The sequence below is a fragment of the Narcine bancroftii genome, chromosome 1, assembly GCF_036971445.1.
Source record: "Narcine bancroftii isolate sNarBan1 chromosome 1, sNarBan1.hap1, whole genome shotgun sequence".
Lineage (NCBI taxonomy): Eukaryota > Metazoa > Chordata > Chondrichthyes > Torpediniformes > Narcinidae > Narcine > Narcine bancroftii.
In genome coordinates this window covers 30,522,087-30,545,473 of record NC_091469.1, presented here as the reverse complement: position 1 = coordinate 30,545,473, position 23,387 = coordinate 30,522,087, and the positions used below count along the sequence as shown (strand labels likewise).

General features: G+C 42.3%; 1 protein-coding gene across 1 annotated transcript in view; it reads left to right on the top strand.

Moving 5' to 3' along the window:
* The window catches only part of grin3a (glutamate receptor, ionotropic, N-methyl-D-aspartate 3A), a 170,104-nt gene that overhangs the window by 116,405 nt on the left and 30,312 nt on the right, over positions 1-23,387 (top strand). Inside the window, exons 4-6 of the mRNA XM_069921265.1 lie at positions 2,100-2,245; positions 7,979-8,094; positions 20,169-20,320. Coding sequence (XP_069777366.1) covers positions 2,100-2,245; positions 7,979-8,094; positions 20,169-20,320 — 414 coding nt within the window. The remainder of the gene's footprint in view (positions 1-2,099; positions 2,246-7,978; positions 8,095-20,168; positions 20,321-23,387) is intronic.

The following is a 23,387-nucleotide window of genomic DNA, read 5'->3' as shown; positions in this document are numbered from 1 at the left end:
TGAGGATGGAGTGGAGACAATGCTGGTGGAAGCGTTCTAGGAGCCGTAGGTGATGCCGGTAGAGGACCCATGATTCGGAGCCGAACAGGAGTGTGGGTATGACAACGGTTCTGTATACACTAATCTTTGTGATGTTTTTCAGTTGGTTGTTTTTCCAGACTCTTTTGTGTAGTCTTCCAAAGGTGCTATTTGCCTTGGCGAGTCTGTTGTCTATCTCGTTGTCGATCCTTGCATCTGATGAAATGGTGCAGCCGGTGCACCAACAACAACCTTGCACTCAATATCACCAAAATCAAGGAACTGATTATTGACTTCAGAAAGAGAAAACTAGAGGTATATAATCCATTGATCACTGGAGAGGTGGAGAGGGTGAGTAAATTTAAGTTCTTGGGAGTCACTATCTCAGAGGATCTTTCCTGGATGGAACTATTAATGGCACCATGAAGCATGTAAGCACCTCTACTTCTTCAGGAGGTTATTGAGGTTTGGTATGACACCAGAAACCTGGCAAATTTCTACAGATATGTGGTGTGCTGACCAGCTGCATCACAGTCTGGTATAAGGACACCAATGTCCCTGAGCCATAAAGCTCTCCAAAAATAGTGGACACAGCCCTGAAATTCACAGGCAAAACCCTCTCCACTATTGAGAACATCTACAGGGAACGTTGCTGTTGGAGAGCAGCAGCAATCATCAAGGATCCAAATACCCAGCACGTGGTCTGTTCTTGCTGCTACCATTAAGGTATAGGTGCACCACCAGGTTCTAGAACAGCTGCTACCCCTCCATCATCAGATTCCTCAACAACAAACTTAATCAGGGACTCTACTTGTACACTTTATTGATTATTTTTATTCTCTCTGTATTGCACAGTCAGTTTGTTTACATTCATTATTTGTTTACAGTTCTTTATTTGTTTTTATGTATGCACTGTGTACAATTTTGTTCTGCATTAGCAATAAGTGGTAATTTTGCGTCACCTGCCGAAAAAAAGATTATTAGGGTTGTATGTGATGTCATGTATGTACTCTGACAATAAATCTGAAATCTGAGTCTGAAATAAAAAGAAGGCTTTTACTTAAATATGCCGTTGGCCCCCAGGGGGAGTGTACTGCCTTTGACACTGCCAGAAACAATGATCTTGTCAATCAACTTGCCTCTCCATTTTGGAGCAGGCAGCAATACAAAAAAGTTTTGACCCAATTGCTTATCGCGTGCCGTACTAGAAAATTTCAACACAGAACTGTCTATGCTTATGACTGGCATTTAAAAAAAAAACAAATATAGCAATGGGGAATGGTTCATCTTGAGCTTTTCTCAGCATTTTGAAATGGAATGAATGATCCACCTACAGATGTGCTTAATTTAGCCAAGCTTGCCATGTGCATTATCCCCAAACCATGGTTTGTTGGTGTCGTCCCACTGAGTGATCGTGCTGGCTATTGCAGCCACGCATAAAAAGGCAAGCAGCAACTAGGCCCCTGGGGCAGATGCTGAGGCTCTGTCCCCAAAAACAATGCTCCCTGCTGCCAAAGGCCTTTGAATTGATTTCAAATGCCTCTGAAATACAGTTCAAAAGCAGCTGGAGTAATTAGCAATTGAAAAGGATTTTGAAAAGTTCATTAAAAATATTAATATTGAACCCATATTTTCAGACAAGATCAGCAAACGTGTTCTCATGAATGGGGTCATGTTACAAAGAGCATCTGACCCTGCATCTTAGAATGTTTGAGCTCTGCGCCAGAGGTTGTGTTGAGTCTCGTGGCAAACTGGGTCAGCTGCATTGCCACCTGACATTTAACTTGATTTCATCAGCTGCATTGCAGCACACTAAAAGTGCTCGCCCATTAATCCAGCTAGCCAACTCTATAAAGCCACCAGATGAAGAGCATTGTAATCCTTTGCAGGATGTAAGATTTTACTTCATTATTTCCAGTGTTCGTTCATTCCTTTAAAAATTGTCCCCAATTCATGCATTTTACCTGTTGCTGAGTTTAAAATTGCTCAATTCTGACACCATTTCTGGCAACTGAAAAGTAGAATGCTGGTTCTGAATGCCAGCAACATAATTATGCTCATTGTTTTATTTTGTTCTTAAGCTTCATCACCCATCCCAAGGCTTTCGATTTGGAACTGTTCGGGAAAGCAGTGCAGAAGATTATGTGAAGAAAAGTTTTCCAGAGATGAATGAATATATGAGGCGATATAATGTGCCAACAACACCAGATGGTGTAAAATACTTGAAGTAAGTCATTTATTACTTGTGTTTTATTAAAGCTCATTTGTAGATCAGCTGTGTCTCAATAGGTAGGAGTGATTTATGATTCTGAGGATCTGCTGCAGAGACCTGACCACAAGAGATAAAGTCTCTGTGCAGTGTAAGAAAGGGTGATGGAAGCAAATTCAATAATGACTTCCACATGTACTTGAAATGATGAGCTAAGGTGAATGGGACTTACTGAAGAGCTCTGAAATGGGTGGTTACTGAGCTGTATCATTGTCTGGATTTCTTTTCCATAACTGATGAAGTGGTTGTTGTGTTTGATTCAATATCTGAGGCCCTAGCCCAACAATGAATCTCCATCCCAGGGCTCACTTGAGCACCCGGAGGCGGAGGTGCACCACTCCAGCACCTCTCTGGGCCACTCTGAGCCGGCATCTCTTCGAGCCACTTCGTGGCCGCACCAGCACCTCGCTCAATGTGGGATCAATGGGAAATATGGCTGTCTTCCTCTCCATAATCTCCCACGCAGCTGGAACTGTTCTGCCAGTGCCAGCGCCAGGGAAATGCAGAGCGATTCCAGCTGCTTGGGGGATTATGGGTGAGGAAGATGGCCATTTTGCACATTGATCCTGCATTGCGCAAGGTGCTAAAGCGACCCTGAAGCAGCCTGATGAGATGCTGGCCCAGTGAGGTGCCAGAGCGGCTCTCCAGTGAGCTCCAGCAGCACTGCACCAGGGCCAGTGCTACCATGAGGTGAACCAGACCTCAGAGGTGGTGATGGCGACCCATTAAACAAGACTTTATCTTGCCCTGAAGTGGCAGCAACATTTATGCTTGAATTCCGCAAAGTGCAAGGGGAAGCTAATGCGTGTGAAGCGGGAAAAAAAATCTATGCCTGACTTGTCGCATGCTTATCTTCACCGGGAGACCCCTTGTGATATCCATGGCCTGCAGTGGACTCTTGCAAAATAAAGGAAGAGTTGGAGTTTTCGTGAAGTAAGCGGGGAATTACAGCTGTGAGAATTCAAGAGTTCACCCCAACCACCCCCCCGCCATATGCATGTTCTGTTCCCCTTTGAAGCCAGGAAGAGTTATTCCAGGATGAGAAATGAAGTTCAGGTACAGGCTGCTCTTCTTGGCCCCGCAGTCACGCCAGTTCAGCCTGGCCTTGGGTGCGGGAATGGTGGCATTCAGTCATCACCGGTGTAATGGCAATTAACAGCAATGCGTTTACAATTCTCCTGACAGCCACTCTTGTGCTCGACTCTAGAGTGGCTGCATGTCAATGTACTGTATATTCAACACACTGGTTCTTGAACAAAGCAAATGAGTCTGATCTCATGGCAGGTACAGAGGAGGGGGGAGCGAGGGAGAGAGCAAGAGAGACTGCTTCTCCCCATTAAAAATCTTTCACCCATCTCACTTCTAAACTTGTTACCAAGAACCTGGCTGTGCTGATTTAGGTAATGGAATTCATGACCTCTGAGAATGTGCCCAATACACACATGGGGCCAATCTTCAAAATTAGCCTAATTGTGTGTAAAAACTGCCCAACTGTCAACTTTATGTGCGATTTTTTTTTTAATGGAGGGTGCACGATTTCAGTGCTTGCTATAGGAAGCAATGCCTTATTTAGCATTCTGGAGTGCACATCCAAAATGGCATAATTAAAGACTGTTGCAGTGGGAAGCCACATATATGAAAAGGAAGATGTGTTAGAGAAACAAAGGAGAAAGGATCTTGGAGCTATGGACAGATATTTAGAGTTTGTGGACAATGTTTCTAATTCCCCTGGTTAGGGTAGCCATGAGCCATCTATCTAAACCACATTACCTGCCCAATCTGAAAAGTTGAGGTTGTTTGTTTTCTTCAGATTAGTGAGATATAAAAGTCTCCCAAAGATTTATACTCTTTCTATTTTAGTGAATAGTTTGAAGGTAAAGATAAATAAAAAGAAATTGTATGTACCTTTATATGAGACCTATCATAACCTTAAGAAACTCTACAGCACTTTATGAGCTACAAAATTGTTCGTAATGAGTGGCATGGTGGCAGTAGGTAGTACTGTTGTCTCACAGTTCTAGGAATGCAAGTTTGATCCCTTCGTTAAGTGATATTGGTGCTGAGTTTACATGTTTTCTTCACTTTTCCTCCCACATGTTAAAGATGTGAAGGTAAGTTAGTTCGCCATTGCAAATTCCTCCTCAGGGTAGATTAATGGCAATAAAAATTGAAGGGGATGTGACATGGAGAATAGTTTGCAGGGTTGCAGGAATTAATGAGGGGAGGAAGCCCCTCTGGGAAGTGGAATGGATTGGATGGGCTGAGCTGCTCCTCATGCATTATTATAAAATGAAAAGTAAATATTACCATAATGTGGGGGGGGGGGGGGAAACAGAGATATATATGCACCTCTAGTTCCCATAAAGTGCAATGGAATATTAACTTGGTCATTTTATTTTGTGAAGTTGATTGAGCAATACAATTTGGGCTTATGCTTCAAATCAATGCCATATGATTCTTTATCCCTGTTTAAGATGAAGGACATGACAGTATGATGTCCTGTCATATTCATAAGCACCACATACTGATGATTGCTTGTGCAGCCACACAGGTACGTAGGCTATGCCAATAGTCATCACTTCCCATAACACAAGTCTAGATTTCATTCAGAAGTTAAAATGCTTCTGTCAAGTCATTAAATTGCATTTTGAATTTAATTTTTCCACTAAAGAGCAGGACATCTGTTTATGTGACTAGACTTACTCAGAAGTGTTTTCATAGCCGGAAGGTTTCACAAGGAAGCACGGTTAGCATAGAGGTTTGTACATCACTATCACATCGCCACCGATCCAGGTTCAAATCCACTGCTGTCTGTAATGAGTTTGTACATTGTCCCCATGACCTGCAGAGGTTTTCTCTGCATGCTCTGCTTTCATCCTACCCTCTAAAAATGGGTGGCATGGGTATGTTAATTGGGTTTCATGGTCCAGAAGGGCCTTCCATCATGGTATATTGTTTAAAAAAACATGCTGAGCATTTTAAATATTTTTTGCTGCAGCAAAAAGATCTAAAAATAAATGACTCTTCATAAATATTTATTCAATTAAGTAGATTGTATATTGACTGAAAAAGTAATTTATTGTGCATGGAATCTAAAAGAGATGATTTGAGAGACAGTGCATGCTTTTATTGTCCAATAGATTCTGGAATTGTATCAGCAGGCCAGAAAGTAACAAATCTGACTCCTCTATTTACCAAAGATGGGAGACAGAAAAGAGGGACTTACTGACCTCATAGCTAATGTTAGCAGGACATGGAACAGTGCAGCCCAGTTCCTTTGAACTTGCACATCTGCCCTGACCATTATGCCAATCTAAAGTAACCTCACACATTGCCAGTGGAACTCAGCGGGTCAGGTAGCATCCATGGAACACACAAGACAGTCAAGTTGAAAACCTTCACTGGAAATTCCTGATGATGGGTTTCAGTCTAGAACATTGACTATCTTTTGCTTTCCATGGATGCTGGCTGACCTGCTGAGATTCTCCGGCATTTTGAGTGTTGATCCAGTTTTCCAACATCTGCTGTCTCTCTGATTTAAACTAATCCCATCTGCCTGCACCTGTTCTGTATATCTCCATTCCCTGTCTGTTCATGTGTCTGTCGAGGAAACAGTAGGGAAAGTGCTGGGCTTGTGAGTGCTGCTGTGCGAATAATTCTGACCCAAAGCCCACAGACTGTACAACAGGCTTTAATTAGCTTAAAGTTGTACACACCAAGTCTCAGTATACTCCTGGCTCCACGTGTCTGACTACTCCCAAAGGGGCCAGCTCGAGTCTTTATAAGGGCCGGTGATTGACAGCAAATAGGTGGGGCCAGTCTCCCAGGTTGCCTACCTGCAGTAGGCAGGTAGGAGTGTGGCCAGTGTAGTGGTTGTATCACCACAAGGCTGTTATCGCAGAATACTCAAGAAGAATAATCGGGCTGCACAACATGGATTTATAAAACAAAAATTTGCTGAAGTTCTTTGAGGATGTAATGAATATAATAGGCAAGGGGAGGGGAGATCCTATGGATGTGGTGTTTATCTTTTCCTGAAGCATTCAATAATGCTTTGCGCAGCAGATTGGAGCATGTGGTATTAGAGGTAATGTACTGACGTGGATTAAGAAATGGTATCAAACAGTGTGGAAAGAGTGCGAAGGTATAGATTGCTGTTCACCAGAATGTGGTGCTTGGAACCATAACCTGCATCAATGATTTGGCATATTTCTAAGTTTTCTAATGATACAAAACTAAGTGACATTGTGAGTATGAATGAGGATGTAATGAGACAAAAAGAGGATTCAGATGAGGGAAATGGTGAGAACAGAATTATGTGGAAAGATGTGAGATTATTCTCTTTGGTGCACGCAAAATAAATTGGGTACTGTTAATGTTCAAAGGAGTATGGATGTGCACAAGTCACTGAAAGCTAATATGCAAGTGTATTGAGCATCTAAGAGGCCAAGAAATATGTTGGCCTGACAAAAAGATTTGAATACAAGAGTAAGAAAGTTTTGCCCTGGAAATATTGAATCAATATTTTCCATACTTACCTAAGAACAGATGCTCATGTCCAAGGGAGTGCACTGAAGATTCATTAGACTGGTCCTACAGATGATTAGTTTGACATATAAGGAGAGATTGAATGAACTGGGAATTGTATTTTCCAGAATTTAGAAGACGAGATCTCATTCAGCTTGCAATATTTTGAAAGGGCTTGATGGGCTGCATGCAGAGTTGTTTTCCATAGCTGAGGAATAGATCATTTATGAATAAGTAGAGAAAATTGTTTGATCAGATAGTGATGAAACTTCTGGAATCGTCTCATATGGGCTGCAAAGGTTCAGTTGTTGTCTTCATTCAACATGCAGGTTGGTGTTTTTCTGAATGTTCAAAGAATCACAGGTTGTGGATATGGTGCAGGATAATGGAGCTGAAGTACAAAAGCAGCCATGATCTTCCCAGATGGTTGTGCAAGTTTGAAGGGCTGGAGGCCTATTCTTGCTTCTAGTTCTTAAGCTTGTTCTCCAATCAAATCATTTTCTAATCATATTTTTTTTAAGTACGGCATGCTTAAAAGAAACTTGAACTTCATATAAGATTACTACCTCTCTGTGATAGTCTGCTACAAATGTGAATAAGTTAATTATTTATTCCTGTTAAGAAATAACATTTTTCAAAGACTTCAGTTGAAGGATCCATATCATATGTTAAAGGGAAATATGTTAAATTTTAACAAAACTATAGGAAGCTAAAGCCATTAATTTCATATTTATATGGTGTTCTGAAATCCTTGAGAACATAAGGTAGATGTAAGTGATTCTGCTGCCTCAGTCATCCAGATTTCATCTTGTTCTTGGGTAATGTCTTTGTGGAGTTTGTATGCTGACTACATGAGATTCTCCCTGATGCTCCAATTTCCTTCCACATCTTAAAGATGTGCTGGCAGGTTAATTGACTTCTGTAAGCTCCTCTTTAGTGTAAATTATCAAAGGGGAGTAAATGGGCATGAGAGAGAGAGAGAGAGAGAGAGAGAGAGAGAGAGATGAAGTTGTAGAAGTACAGGGTAATAAGGTGAGAGGAAATTAGACAATAAAATTGCTCAACCATTAGCCAGGGAAGACTATATGAGCTGAATGTCCTCCTTCTGTGTTGTTGTAAGAATGAGTTTTATGCTTCTAATTACAACTTGAACTTTCAACCCAGGTATGATCCACAAAACCTTGATGCCTTTGTAATGGACAAAGCACTGTTGGATTACGAAGTCTCCATTGATGCTGATTGCAAGCTTCTAACTGTTGGGAAACCCTTTGCTATAGAAGGTATGCATTATCTTTTTAGATTAAACTGATGAATGTGTATAATATAGCCTGACTTGTCTTTCCCAGTATTGCTCAAAAGGAATCAGGGGTAGTAATTATGCAAGAAGATATTAATTTGAAAATAATTCATGTCTCCCAACAGGGAAGGAATTAGGTGTAATTTATAATAGGTTCCTCAAAAAAATCTGTAATCTCTGTTTTCTTTAACAAGTAAAGGCAGATATTCAAAATACATTGCAAATGTTAAGCAGGCATGCATGCAATCTCTACAAAATGTTATGGATTTTGATCACAATTTTCATAAACTTGATTTTAGTCATGGAGGAATTTGGTCCAGCAAGTCTGCCAATCATCAACCAACCCAGTTCCTTTCATCCCATATGAATCCACTTTCATTCTCTCCACACTTCCATCAACTTTCCCCTCACCAGATTCATCTGTTCACCTACATAGCAGGGGCAAGCTACAGTGGCCAGTTAGGCTAGCAAGCACATGTTTGAGTTGTGGGAAGAAACTGAAGCACCCAGAGAAAGACCGTAGGATCAAAGATAGTGTGAATTACGGTAGGCAAAACCAGGTGTCAAGATTGAACTCAGATGAATGGGCCTGTGAGACAACAGGTCCACTACTTGTGTCACTTGGCTGCTAATCACAGGTTGCTGTGGCCAGGAACTTGTAATGGAAGACCCAGATGGGATTTTGTCACATTATAACAGGACAATCATGAACCTCTGTGAACAGAGGCAAAATAGACCAAAGATGTGCAGAAACAAGAGGAACCTTTTAGGATTTTTTAAAAATTAGACATACAGCACAGAAATAGACCATTTCAGTCCTTGAGCCTGGGCCGCCTAATCACACCTAAGTGACCTATGATCTGGTACATTTTTTGAAGGGTGGGAGGAAACCGGAACACCCAGAGAAAACCCATGCAGACACAGGGGGAAACGTACAAACTCCTTACAGACAGTGCTGATTTGAACCACAGTCACTCACTCTGTAACAGCATTGTGCTAACCACCCATGCCTATAAATCTGGTTGACAGACCCAAGAATAAAGCAAAAGAGGTCCAGGGCTTCGTAAATACAAAAGCACTTCATGAATGCTCTAAAAGAATTTTAGAAAACACTTGTTAGGGCACATCTGGAGTCTAGTTAGGGAGGATGTAAAAGTCGAATAAATGAGGTTTACTGCAATGGCTTCAGGAGTGAGGGATTTCAGCTAGACTGAAAAACTGAGCTTATTCTACTGAGAAGAATGAATGGGAGATTCATTAGACAGCTCCAGGACTAACCAGAAACTGATGCTGCCTTCAGGACAGGGTGTAGGATGGCACTAAGATTAGCCAGGGCTAAATGCTCCCGTACAATCCACAAGACAAAGTGGGGGCATATCCACAGACTGCTGTGTGACACCGGTGACACGAGGCATATGTGGCAAGGGATCAAGACTACAAAGGATCACAAGTCAACCTTGCGAATTAAGGACAATAACGCCTCCCATCCGGACAGACTGAACATCTTCAATGCACAATTTGATGAGAAGAAAAGGATGATGCCAAAGAAAACTCCGTGTCCTACTGATGAACGGGCCCCCTGCATAGTCACGGACTAGGTGAGGAGAACCCTACTGGTCGGGTACTGAATAACTATGCAGACCTATTGACAGAGGTCTTCACGGACATCTTCAATGCCTCACTGCAGAAGTCCATCATTCCCACAGGGTTCAAGGCAGCCACCATTTTCCCAGTACCCAAGAGGGCAACAATATCAGGTCTGAATTACTACCACCCTGTGGCACTGATCTCCACCATTATGAATCTCTTCAAGCATCTGGTGATGGAATGCATCAAAGAACACCTCTCAGAGATGCTGAACCCATTTCAATTCACCTATAGAAGGAATGGTCCATAAATGCTGTTACAGCCTTGTTACTTCACTCTGTCCTAGCTCATCTGGAAAACAATGCCTCATAGGCCAGACTGCTGTTCATTGACTTCAGCTCGACGTTTAATATTATCATCCCCCAGACACTGGCAGAAAAGGTATCCTGACTGTGATTCAACAGCCCTCTCAGTAACTGGATCCTGGACTTCCTCACAGAATGATCACGGTCTGACTGGGTCGATAGCAGAATATTGAATACTATCACGCTGGGAACTCACGCACCTCAGGACTGTGCGCTCAGTCTGCTCCTGTTATCGTTACTGACCCACAACTGAATCACCAGATCCAGCTCCAAGAGTGTCATCAGGTTTGCAGATGACACAACAGTAGTCAGCCTCATCAGCAACAACTATGAGACACGCTACAGAGAAGAGGTGGGAAATCTCATAAAATGGTGCGAGAGTAGAAACCTGAACAAGATAAAGGACATGGTTGTGGACTTCAGGAGGACCAGGAATGAGCACCCTCCACTACACATCACCATTTCTGCAGTAGGGAAAGTGGAGAGCAACAGGTTCTTTGGAGTTCACTTAAGATCATTGGGATCTCTTTTGGGGAAGGCATGATCTTTACAAGAGGGATGGGTTGTACCTAAATCCAAAAGGTGTCAACATTTTGGCAAGTATGTTTGGTACAGCAGTGGGGCAAGGTTTAAACTAATTTGGCAGGGGTATGGGAACCAGAGTGATAGGGAAAATGGTAGGGAAGATAAAGTAATGGCCAGGAAAAGTAAAATAGGAAAAGTCATGTTGGGAGGAGAAAGTAAAAAATCAGATGGTGCAGTGAGTTTTCGGGTCAATGATAGTGTTAAGAAAATTACAAAGAAAAATAGTGGGAAGAAAAATCAAAAGAAAAGGTTACAGAAGTCACTAGATATTAAAAGGACAAAGAACATAAGGGCACTTTATCTGAATGCCCGCAGTATTCGAAATAAGGTTAGTGAATGAGGCGGAAATAGGTACCCATGCCTATGATTTGGTAGCCATCACGGAAACATGGCTACAAGGTGACCCTAAATGGGAATTAAACTTTCAAGGGTATCAGGTGGTACAAAGAGATAGACAGGATGGTAAAGGAGGTGGAGTTGCACTCTTAATCAAAGATGAGCTCCAGGCAGTAGTGAGGAATGATATACGATCTAAAGAGCATAATGTTGAGTCCATTTGGGTAGAGGTAAAGAATAACAAAGGGAAAAAATTATTGGTGGGTGTTATCTATCGCCCACCAAATAACAATAGTTTAGTGGCACAGGAAATAAATAGAGAGATAAGTGAGGCATGTAATAATGATACGGCAGTAGTCATGGGGGACTTTAACTTCCACATAAATTGGGAAAATCAAGTTGGTCGTGGGAGTATGGAAGAGGACTTCATAAAATGCATCTGCGATAGCTTTCTTGAGCAGCATGTTAAGGAACCCACAAGAGAAAATGCTCTCCTGGATCTCGTGTTGTGCAATGAGATAGGTAGAGTAAATGATGTAATAGTCAGAGACCATCTGGGAAATAGCGATCATAGTATGATTGAATTTCTCATTCAGATGAAAGGGGAAATAGTTAGATCTAAAACTAATATATTATGCTTAAACAGGGGTGACTACCATAGGATGAGGGAGGAATTAGGCAGAGTGGACTGGGAGCACAGGCTAATTGATGAAACAGTTGAGGAACAGTGGAAGATTTTCAAAGAAATATTTTGTAATGCTCAACAAAAATATATTCCAGTCAGGAAAAAGGGCAGCAAGGGAGGGAAAAATCAATCATGTTTAACAAAGGAAATAAAGGAGAGTAAAAAATTGAAGGCGCAGGTGTACAAAGATGCAAAGAGCAGTGGGAAACTGAAAGATTGGGAAAACTTTAAGAGACAACAAGGGGTTACAAAGCGGGTAATAAGAAATGGGAAAAAGGATTATGAAAGTTAATTGGCACAAAATATAAAAACAGAAAGCAAAAAATTTTATAAATATATAAAACGGAAGAGGGTGGCCAGAGTTAACATCGGACCCTTGGAGGATGAGAAAGGAAAACTGGTAGCAAAAAATGAGAAAATGGCCGAGGCATTAAACAAATATTTTGTGTCAGTCTTCACGGTGGAAGACACGTCCAGCATGCCCAAGTGCGGAGTTAAGGATGCGAATGTTGGGGAGGGCCTTGATAAAATAGTTGTTACAAAGGAAGTAATGATGGAGAAACTAATGGGACTAAAGCCAGACAAATCACCTGGTCCTGATGATATACATCCAAGGGTTCTGAAGGAAATGGCAGAAGTTATAGTTGATGCATTGGTGGTCATATACCAAAATTCCTTGGATTCTGGGCAGGTCCCGGCAGACTGGAAGACAGCAAATGTCACGCCACGTTTTAAGAAGGGATGTAGGCAGAAGACTGGAAATTATCGGCCAATTAGCTTGACGTCTAGTTTGAAAAATGCTTGAAGCCGTCATTAAAGATGAAATAGTGAAACTTTTGGAACGTAAGGGTTCAATCAGGCAGACGCAGCATGGTTTTAGAAAGGGAAGATCTTGTTTGACAAACTTGTTAGGATTCTTTGAGGATATAATGGGTGCGGTGGATAGAGGGGAACATGTTGATGTTGTATATTTGGATTTCCAGAAAACGTTGATAAGGTGCCGCACAAGAGACTTATCAGTAAGTTACAGGAAAGTGGAGTCTGGGGAAGTATATTGGCCTGGATTGAAAATTGGTTGACAGGAGGCAGAGAGTCGGGATAAATGGGAGTTTTTCAGGTTGGCAGAGAGTGGTAAGTGGGGTGCTGCAGGGATCAGTGTTAGGCCCACAACTGTTCATCATTTACATTGATTACTTGGAGGAGGGGACAAAATGTGGAGTAGCCAAGTTTGCGAATGACACCAAATTGAGTGGAAGAGCCAATTGTAATGAAGATGTGGAGAGTCTGCAGAGGGATATAGTTAAGCTGGATGAGTGGGCAAAGGTCTGGCAGATGGAGTACAATGTTAGTAAGTGTGAGGTTATCCACTTTGGCAAGAAAAATAAAAGAGCTGAATATTATTTAAAGGGTGAAAAACTACAGCATGCTGTTGTGCAGAGGGACTTGGGAGAGCTTGTGCATGAATCACAAAAAGTTAGGTTGCAGGTGCAGCAGGTTATTAAGAAGGAAAATGGAATGTTGGCCTTCTTCGCTAGAGGAATTGAATTCAGGAGTAGGGAGGTAATGTTGAAACTGTATAAGGTAATGGTGAGACCGCACCTGGAGTACTGTGTCCAGTTCTGGTCTCCATATTTGAGGAAGGATATACTGGCTTTGGAGATGGTCCAGAGGAGGTTTACTAGGTTGATCCCTGGGATGAAGGGGTTGACTTATGATGAAAGATTAAATCATCTAGGATTGTATTCGTTTGAGTTCAGAAGAATGAGAGGAGATCTTATAGAAACATATAGGATTATGAAGGGTATGGATAGGATAGATGTAGGAAGGTTTTTTGAGCTGGCCGGGGAAACTAAAATGAGAGGACACAGTCTCAAGATTCAGGGGAGTAGATTTAGGACAGATGAGGAAAAATAGTGTTTCCCAGAGAGTAGTAAATGTTTGGAATTCTCTAACCAGGGAAGTGGTTGAGGCTGCCTCATTAAACATATTTAAAATTCGGTTAGATAAATTTTTACATGATAGGGGATATGGGGAGAAGGCAGGTAGGTGGAGTTAGGTCATAAATTAGATCAGCCATGATCGTATTGAATGGCGGAGCAGGCTCCATGGGCCATTTTTGGCCTACTCCTGTTCCTACTTCCCATGTTCCTATGTTCCTATAAGTAGTGGCCTATCCTGAACACACAACATCTCCTCACTTGTCTGGAAGGTGCAACAGTGACTGCACTTCCTGAGAAGACTGAAGTGGGCAAGGGAACCAGCCACCATTATGTCAACCTTTTATGGGAGCTCTATTGAGAGTGTCCTGGCCGACTGCATCACAGTGTGGGACAGGTGCTGCAGTGAAATAGATTAATGTCAATCCTCAGGACCATTAAGAGTGGATGAGAGGATCACTGGAATTTCCTTCCCCACTACTCCTGCCCCCACCCATCGACGTGATCTACCAGGATCATTGTCTAAAGATGGCATGAAAAATTATTCAGGAACCCCTTCCTCTCTCTACATTGCATCTTTCAGCTGCTCCCCTCAGGGAAGTGATGCAGGAACTATCAGAACTAGTACCACCAGGCTGAGGAACATCTTCTTCCCACATGCAGTGAGAATGTTGATTGACCAAAGGAACTGCTCACACTAACCATCCAAGACTTATTTGTACAAAACAATATTTATTTATTTGTATCGATGAAATACTTGTCCTGCATATGTATTGTTTGTCTGTACGTGTGTTGTGTCTGGTTGTGTGTCTGCATGTTTTTCACTGAGGACCGGAGAACACTTATACTTGTGTAATCAGATGACAAAAAACTTGATTTGACTTGACTTGAGATCATGATAAATGCAGATAGGAGAAAAAAAGAATCTGTGACCATTTTGATAACAATAATGAATTTATTGCCATAAACATTGCACAATGTGCATATTGAGATTCTTACTGCAGCAAAAAAAAGCGTACATCTGCTATGCACAATCTGAATTTGTCAAAGCATACTAACACAAACCTCAAAAGCAAAGAGGTTGTCAGCCAATTTGTCTCCCATTGAGATTTTGAGATATTGATTTGTGTGTCCACATACCTGCCTTTTATATACATGTTATTTGTCACGTATGCCCACCTCTTGTTAGAAAATATGTGAACACTCTTTAATCTGAATGGCTTTGCCTCTTCAGTGTCCTTTAAGCAGTTTTGGTTTTATTGTAGCTGGAAAATAATTGACTAGGGTATTCATTATCACAAAACTGCAAAGCATCCTCATTTGTAATGGGTTACATCTTGGAATCCTTCATCATTATCTTGACATAGATAAGAATAATTTCATACATATAAAAAAATGAGACCCAATTTTATGATTTCACACTAGTAAATACAACTCAGGCAGATATTAAATGCTATCAAATGAATTAATTGTTAACCACAGTAAATTATGCAAATAATAAACATCCCCAGGTCTTTGTGCTTTTTCACCTGAGACCACCAGTACAAATAATGGACGAGTTTATTATCATCTGATTGTACCAAGTACAACCTGACTAAATAGTGTTCTCCGGACCTCGATGCAAAAGCATACAGACATACAACCAAACATAACACACGTATAGACATATAATACAAATGTTAGTATCTCGATAAATAACTATTGTTTTGTACATATGAAAGTCTCAAATGGTTCGTGTGAGCAGTTCCTTTGGTTGTCCAGCATCTTCACTGCCTGTGGGAAGAAACTGCTCCTCAGTCTGGCGGTGCTGGCTCTGATCCTCCTGTATCTCTTCCCCAACGGGAGCAGCTGAAAGATGCTGTGTGCAGGGTGGGAGGGGTCCTCAATAATTTTGCATGCCCTCTTCAGACAACGATCCCGGTAGATCACGTCATTGGGGAGGGGGGGGGTGGAGGGAGACTCCTGCCACACTTATGGTCCTGTGGATTGACCTTTTTACACTGCAGCAACCATACCACATTGTGGTGCAGTCAGCCAGGATGCTCTCGATTAAGCTCCTGCAGAAGGTTGACATAATGGTGGCCAATAGCTTTGCCGGCTTCAGTCTTCTCAGGAAGTGCAGTCACTGTTGTGCCTTCCTGACAAGTGAGGAGATGCTGAGTGTCCACAATAGGTCACTAGTTAAGAGAACTCCAAGGAACTTGGTGATCTCCAATCTCTCTACTACAGAGTTGTTGATGTGTAATGGAAGCTGGTCATTCCTGGTCCTCATGAAGTTCACAATCATCTCCTTTGCCTTGTCCACGTTGAGACTCAGGTTTTTAATCTTGCACCATTTCATGAGATTTTCCACCTCTTCTCTGTAGTGCGACTCATCGTTGCTCTGATGAGGCCGACTAATGTTGTGTCACCTGCAAACTTGATGACACTGTTGGAACTGGATCTGACAATGCAGTAGTGGGTTAGTGGTGTGGACAGGAATGGGCTGAGCACACAGCCCTGAGGTGTGCTAGTGCTCAGTGTAATGGTGCTTGATATTCTGCTACTGACCTGGACAGACTGTGGCCTTTCCATTAGGAAGTCCCTCATCCAATTACAGAGAGGGATTTGAGTCCCAGTGAGGACAGCTTCTCCACCAGCCTCTGGGGAATGATCATATTAAATGCCGAGCTGAAGTCAATGAACAGCAGCCTGGTGTATGAGGCGTCATAGTTCTGATTGGCCAAGATGGAGAGAAGCCACAAGGCTATAGTGTTATCTATGGAACTGTTTCTTCTATAGGCAAATTGAAATGGATCCAGTGTCTCTGGGAGATGTGTTTTGATGCATTCTATTACCAGACACACAATGCATTTCATAATGGTGGATGTCAGTGCCATAGTGGGGTAGTCATTGAGGCCTTTTATTGTCACCCTCTTGGGTACTGGGATGTTGATGGTTGTCTTGAACCCTGTGAGAACAATGAACTGCTTCATTAAGGTGTTAAAGATGTCCATGAAGACCTCCGTCAATTGGTCTGTGCAAACCTTCAGTACCTGACCAGGAATGTTGTCTGGTCCCGCTGCCTTGTGTGGGTTCACCTTGGATAGGATTCTCCTCATCTTGGCTCTGGCTATGCGGGGGGCCAGTTCTTCAGGGAGACACGGTACTCTCTTTGGCATCATCCTTTTCCTCCTCATCAAACCATGCATAGGTGTTCAGTCTGTCATTAATTCGCAAGATTGACTTGTTATCCATAATTGTCTTGATCCCTTGCCACATGCGCCTCGTGTAACCGGAGTCACACAGCTATCTGTGGATCTTCTGTGTGTACCCTTGCTTTGCCTTCTGGAATGCATGGGTGAGTTCAGCCTTGGCTGATCTTAGTGCAATCCTATCCCCTATTGCAAGCTCTGAGAAGGGCCAGGACCTCTGCATCCAACCATTGTTTCTGGTTAGCCCTGGTTGTGAAGCATTTGATCTCAGTGACATCCTCAATGCACTTGCAGATGTAGCCAGTCACTGAGCTCAGTACTCCTCTATGCTTTCATGACCGTTGTAGGTGCCTGCCACCCTGAAACACCTAAAGTCTGTGGTCTCAAAGTAGTATTGCAACTCTGCTATGGCACCCCCTCGGCCACATCCTGATCTCCCTGTTAACTGACTTAGATTGTTTTGCCAGCATTCTGTACACTGGGGTATGCAGGTAAGATATGTGATCTGAGTAACCAAGGTGGGGGAAAGGTGTAGCCTTGTACACACCAGGGTCATTGATGTACACCCAATCCAGGGTGTTCTCTCCTCTGGTGGTGAAGTTCACATGCTGTTGAAAGTGTGGTGTGGTCTGGAATGAAAATAATCTGAAGCAGTAATTAAAATTAAGTGAATTATTATAATTTTTGAATTAATTTCTTCAGATAAAATTTGTCTCAACTCCATTTCAATATTCTGTTTTAGTAGCAATCGAATAAATATCAAGTAGTCACCAGACTAATATGCTTGATTGTTATTATCACAGTATAAAAGTCACCTGAGTTCCATGTCATAACTTATTAACTGGTCAAAACATGTCAAAACTGTTGTACACGTAGATTACATGGAAGTGCATAAATGGGCAGTGGGCAGAAAAGCAAGCAAATGTTTACAAAGTCTATGAACATATTGTACGATCATCAACATTGTTTGACCTGCAGTATTATGTCTCTTCCTGTTTCCCAAGCACCAAGGGTGCTTGCATACCAAGGGTGCTGGAAGCAGTGCAATCCTACCTTTAGCAACTAAGTGTGCCTTTCAACTGAGCCTGATCCTGTTCTCACCCACCTCCTGGGAAAGTGGGAACCCAGACTGACTTCGCCTCCCCAGGCTGAGTAAATTCAAAACATTCTTGATAGCTTGATGTGGTTGAAGGGATATGGGCCATCAATTGGCGGTCAGCAGCAGCTGAAGTAATCAGAAGCAGGTGTATTTGAAAAGTGAATTCTAATTAATACACCATGCCAATATTGCCAATTTATTCTCCTTACTAGGTAACAATTTAGACAAAAGCAATCTGGATTATGACTGTATCCAGAATCAATCAGAATTACAACCATAGTTCCCATTATTGCTCTATTAATGTCAGCAGATTGCACCATTTAGTGATAATATTTACTGAGTATTTTATTAACACAAACTAATGTTCTCTTCATAACCTTCCACTTATACATTCACATGGATCATTGATCACCAGGGTCAGTCAGGGATCTCTTGTTAAATGCAGAAAGATGAACACAAGAGGTGAAATGGAATCAAACTGCCCTGTGTGTTTCATAGCCTTTTATATAAAAGAGGAATCTCTGATGTGACTTCATTTTTATAGATCATAGTAATGCACTGCACCAAATGAGGCCATTCAGCCCATTGTGTGCATTTCATCCAAAAAAGCTTAATCCTTAAATTTGAATTATTATCATCTGACTGTACATATACTGTTTCTTTTTCTTTGGCTTGGCTTCGCGGACGAAGATTTATGGAGGGGGTAAATGTCCACGTCAGCTGCAGGCTCGTTTGTGGCTGACAAGTCCAATGCGGGACAGGCAGACACGGTTGCAGCGGTTGCAGGGGAAAATTGGTTGGTTGGGGTTGGGTGTTGGGTTTTTCCTCCTTTGCCTTTTGTCAGTGAGGTGGGCTCTGCGGTCTTCTTCAAAGGAGGTTGCTGCCCGCCAAACTGTGAGGCGCCAAGATGCCCGGTTTGAGGCGATATCAGCCCACTGGCGGTGGTCAATGTGGCAGGCACCAAGAGATTTCTTTATGGCAGTCCTTGTACCTTTTCTTTGGTGCACCTCTGTCACGGTGGCCAGTGGAGAGCTCGCCATATAACACGATCTTGGCAAGGCGATGGTCCTCCATTCTGGAGACGTGACCCACCCAGCGCAGTTGGATCTTCAGCAGCGTGGACGCGATGCTGTCGACCTCTGCCATCTCGAGTACTTCGACGTTAGGGATGAAAGCGTTCCAATGAATGTTGAGGATGGAGCGGAGACAACGCTGGTGGAAGCGTTCTAGGAGCCGTAGGTGATGCCGGTAGAGGACCCATGATTCGGAGCCGAACAGGAGTGTGGGTATGACAACGGCTCTGTATACGCTTATCTTTGTGAGGTCCAACAGTAGGTTACAACACATTTGGTACATTTTAATTGTCACACAGATTTCTGTTTCCACCATCCTTTCAGGAAGTTGCAGATCTCCTCACAGTCCATAACTCCCTTCTAATCCTTATACTTTTTACTTTAACTAAACCTGTTTATTTGGTTTTACATGAAACAAAAATAAGCCCTTCCTGTTCACCTTCAGCTAATCTCATCTGTTACTAAAAATAAACCAACCCTGACCTTTCTCATAAACTACATCTTGTAATCTTGATGGCATTCTTTTATATTTCTTCTGGGCTTTCTCTTAAATGTGTGCAGTCCTGCAGTCGTGATTCAAAGACAACTTTTTTTGGGTTTCCATTTATTTATTATGGTCCCTACCCATCCCTGATTGCCCTGGAACCGAGTATCCTGCTAGGTTACTGAAGAAGGAAAATTAGTGACAGCCACATGACCCAGGCTGAGTGAGGGCAGCAGATTTCCTCCAAGGAGGGGTATTAGTGAACCCTTTAAAATTTCAGACCATAACCCAACTTTAAAATCTATAACTGTCATAATGGGATTTGAATTGGATCTTTGGCCCAGCCCTCTGGGTTGTTAGTCAAGTCATTTAGAGTGAGTCTTCAGCCAACAGAAGGAGGCATCCCTGGTGTCCATTTAGCCATATTTTCTACCTACCTGTTACCTTCGGGGATCTCTCAACTCAGTATAAGAATAATTGGAAATTGCTCTTCCCTTACTCCCCTGGTTAACTGAACCATTGGATTGCCTGAATGTAATTGCTGCTATGTAATTATTCAGTTATTGTGTATACTCAGACCTATTGAAATAATAATTCTCTGAGGCGTCATTACTCATTCATTTCCCAATATCTCCTGGCCAATTCAATTCTAGCACCAAAAATAATGTAGCAAGTAATTTTTCATGTGTTTTTTGGTGATTTCTATTTTTAGGGTACGGAATTGGCCTTCTGCAGAATTCCCCACTGACATCAAATATTTCGGAATTAATTAGCCAGTACAAGTCTGATGGATTTATGGATGTTTTGCATGACAAATGGTATAAAGTTGTACCATGTGGAAAAAGAAGCTTTACTGTAACTGAGGTGAGTCATATTTTCATTGTTAATTATCTCAGGAAGGGTTGTTGTTGTCACCTATGGCAGTTTTTCTCATTTATTTTTCTGTCCAAAAGATATAAGCCTCACATGCCAGACTGACATTTATTGTCAACTGTAATTAACTTCAAACTGGGTGATGATCCCATTTAGAGGAGTTGACCACTCAGCTGAGCTTTTGGAGTTAGTTTAAGACCAGATAAAGTAAGGATAAAACTAACCCAAGTGAATGGCAGTTGTGATCATCCACTTTACTTAATAAAAAATAAACATAATTTATTAAAAGGTGAGATATTATAAGGTGTTAGTGTTCAGAAAAAAAAAATGCAAGCCCTAGTAAATTGAGAGTTATGCACAAGAAATGACTTGGAAGGATGTTACAGGAACTTGATAGATTGAGTTATAAGGAGTGGCTGGATAGGTTGGGATTTTTGTTCTCAAATACAGGAGTCTCAGGGGTAAACTTCAAGAGGAATAAAAAGTTATGAGCAGCATAGATAAGGTCGTAATCATTTTCTCAGGGTTGGGAATAAGGTTAAAGTGAGAGCAGAAGTATTTCAAATAAACTGAGAGACTATCCTTTTCACACTGAGGCTGGTGGGTATAAGGAGCAAGTTGCCAGAGGTAGCCGTGTAATGGAAGGTAATAAAGTTATATTGTCAGGTACTGAAAGGAAAAAAAATTAGAGAGATATGAGCCAAGCCCAGACAAGTAGGACTGGCTCACACTGTGTAACTCTATAACGATATACAAGAAAGTTGACATTCAAGCAATAATGTATGAGGCATGTTGATCTTTACCGCAAATTGTCAAGAGTATGGGGAGGAGGAATATAATTTCTTCACCCAGAGAGCAGTGAATATTTAAACCCTCTACCCAATATGGTGTGGAGCAGTCATTCTCAATCTTTTCTGGCTATAGTTCCCCAGGACTCTGCTCAAAGTTTGAGTCCCCTTCCCCGCAAAGCAGTCAAGTTTTGTTTCCTTCTGTACTTCTCTCCACTTGACTGAATTAAAAAAAAAAGCATCAAAATATTTATGTTATGTGAGATGAAAAGAAAACAAGACTTTTACTTAAATGTGCTGTGGCCCCCAAGGCAAGGCTTCTGTTGAGTTGGTGTGGAGGCATATTCAAGGCAGAGATCAACAGCTTTTTAGATTTCAAGGGAATCAAAGGATATAGGCCTGGTTATATCTCCACTATATTTCCTTCCTATACAAGATTCAAATGTAACTTAGATTTGATGCTAGTACTTCCACTGGATGGAGATCCTGGATTGTGAACGGACCACAATATAACTTCTTTACTTCAACTTTTGATCACCTCCATTATCTTACATTGCTTTTCTGAATTGAAATGTTCATGGAGTCTGGGAATATTTTTGTCTACTTCTCTTTCCATTTCTTAATCTATGCACTAGTGAATTAACTACCACCCGGGCCCTGAGGCTGATCTTCAGTAAGGCTCCTCCCTGACCTTGCCCCCTGCCCCACCCTTCATTGAATAGAATAAAGTGATATTAAGTTATGTTAAATAACATATTGGGGGTCTCCAAAGTGGTCAATATCGACCCCTGGTGATCGATGGGACTACCCAAGAGGTTGAAAAATTTTAGGGGGTTGAAAGGGGGTTGATAAATGTCGGGGGTCAATTAATTGAACATTTTGGGCTCGAAATAATTGTAGAGCCCGAGGTCCCAGCTCTTGCCTCCTGCCTTCTGGGCCCCTAGGCTTAAGCCTACTGGTTAACCACCACTATGTGTTGTACCTCTATTATATTAAAAATAAAATGGCGGTGTTCCGGGAATGCTGCTGCTGGTGCAGACCCACGGAGAGTTGGGAGTGGAGACATAGTTCTCCCCCGCAGGGTCCATCCACCCAGTATGACTGCCATTGGCTCCATACAGGCTCTAAGCGGCCAGTTAAAGAAGATGGTGGTTTATTTTAGTCTGAGCCCAAAATGGCAATGCCTATGATCAGCAGTGGCAATGAGGGGTTGCAGACTCCGGGTAAGCAGAAAAAGGGGAGACCACCTCCATTTCAGAAGGAGGAGACAACCCATGGGATGGTGACCATGGCGGTGAACTAGCAAGAGTCTCTAAGGCTGAAGAACACACTGGTGGCAGGTTGTTGGTGACTCAAGGTGAGGAACCCACATAGGCTGGGGGCTGCTAGCAACTGCAGTTAAGGAACTCACAACAGGCTGCAGACTGCTGAAGAATGGCTAGAGACTGGCCGAAGGAGTACAAAGTATCGGAACTGAAATGCAACAGCATGACGAGGGTGCTGAGGGCTTCCTAATTGAGTCAGTGGTTTGGATAAGGAGCTCGGTTTGCCAATGGCTTGGTGTGTGTGGCCGCGGAGGCTAAGGGAGCACAGGCACTGAACCCATGAACTCTCAGTGACTCTGGGGGGGAGGGGAACTCTCTTTCTCTGACTGTAAGGGGTATCAGGCAATTTGTGTTGATTTTCTGCCTGAACGTTGCAGAAGAAGATGAGACCAGGATGATGGGGGTTATTTATGATGTTGGCTGCTTTCTTGAGGCAGCGCCACGTGTAGATGCTTTCATTGGATTGGAAATCAGTGCTCTTGATGAACTTGGCTATGTTAGTTATTTTCTGCAGTCTTCTGCATTCCTGGTCACTTGTGTTTCAAAACTATACTGTGGTGCTATCAGTCAGTATTGTGGCCGCGCCCATCTCTCGTGGCGAACCAGCCCTGCTTGTATCACCACGCCGGCGGGGCAGCCACGGGAAGATGGTGCTGTCAGGGGACCTCAGTGCCTCGTGGCTTAGGCCAAAGCGCGCACCTTGGGTGAACGTGATGACGTCACTGCCTTTAAGGGCGCGCGTGAAGTTTGAATAAATCAGTTCAACTGAAACCCCTCAGCATCCTGTGGTGTGTTTCAGAGTTAGTAGTTGGCTCTACAATGTTTATTTTATTGTAATAAAGAAACTTGTTTCTTTAAAAAAACAATTATACTTTATTAGGCATAAAACTCACTCAGAACCATGTGGAGGCATCTATCTTGAATCAAACCAAAGCTGAAATCAAC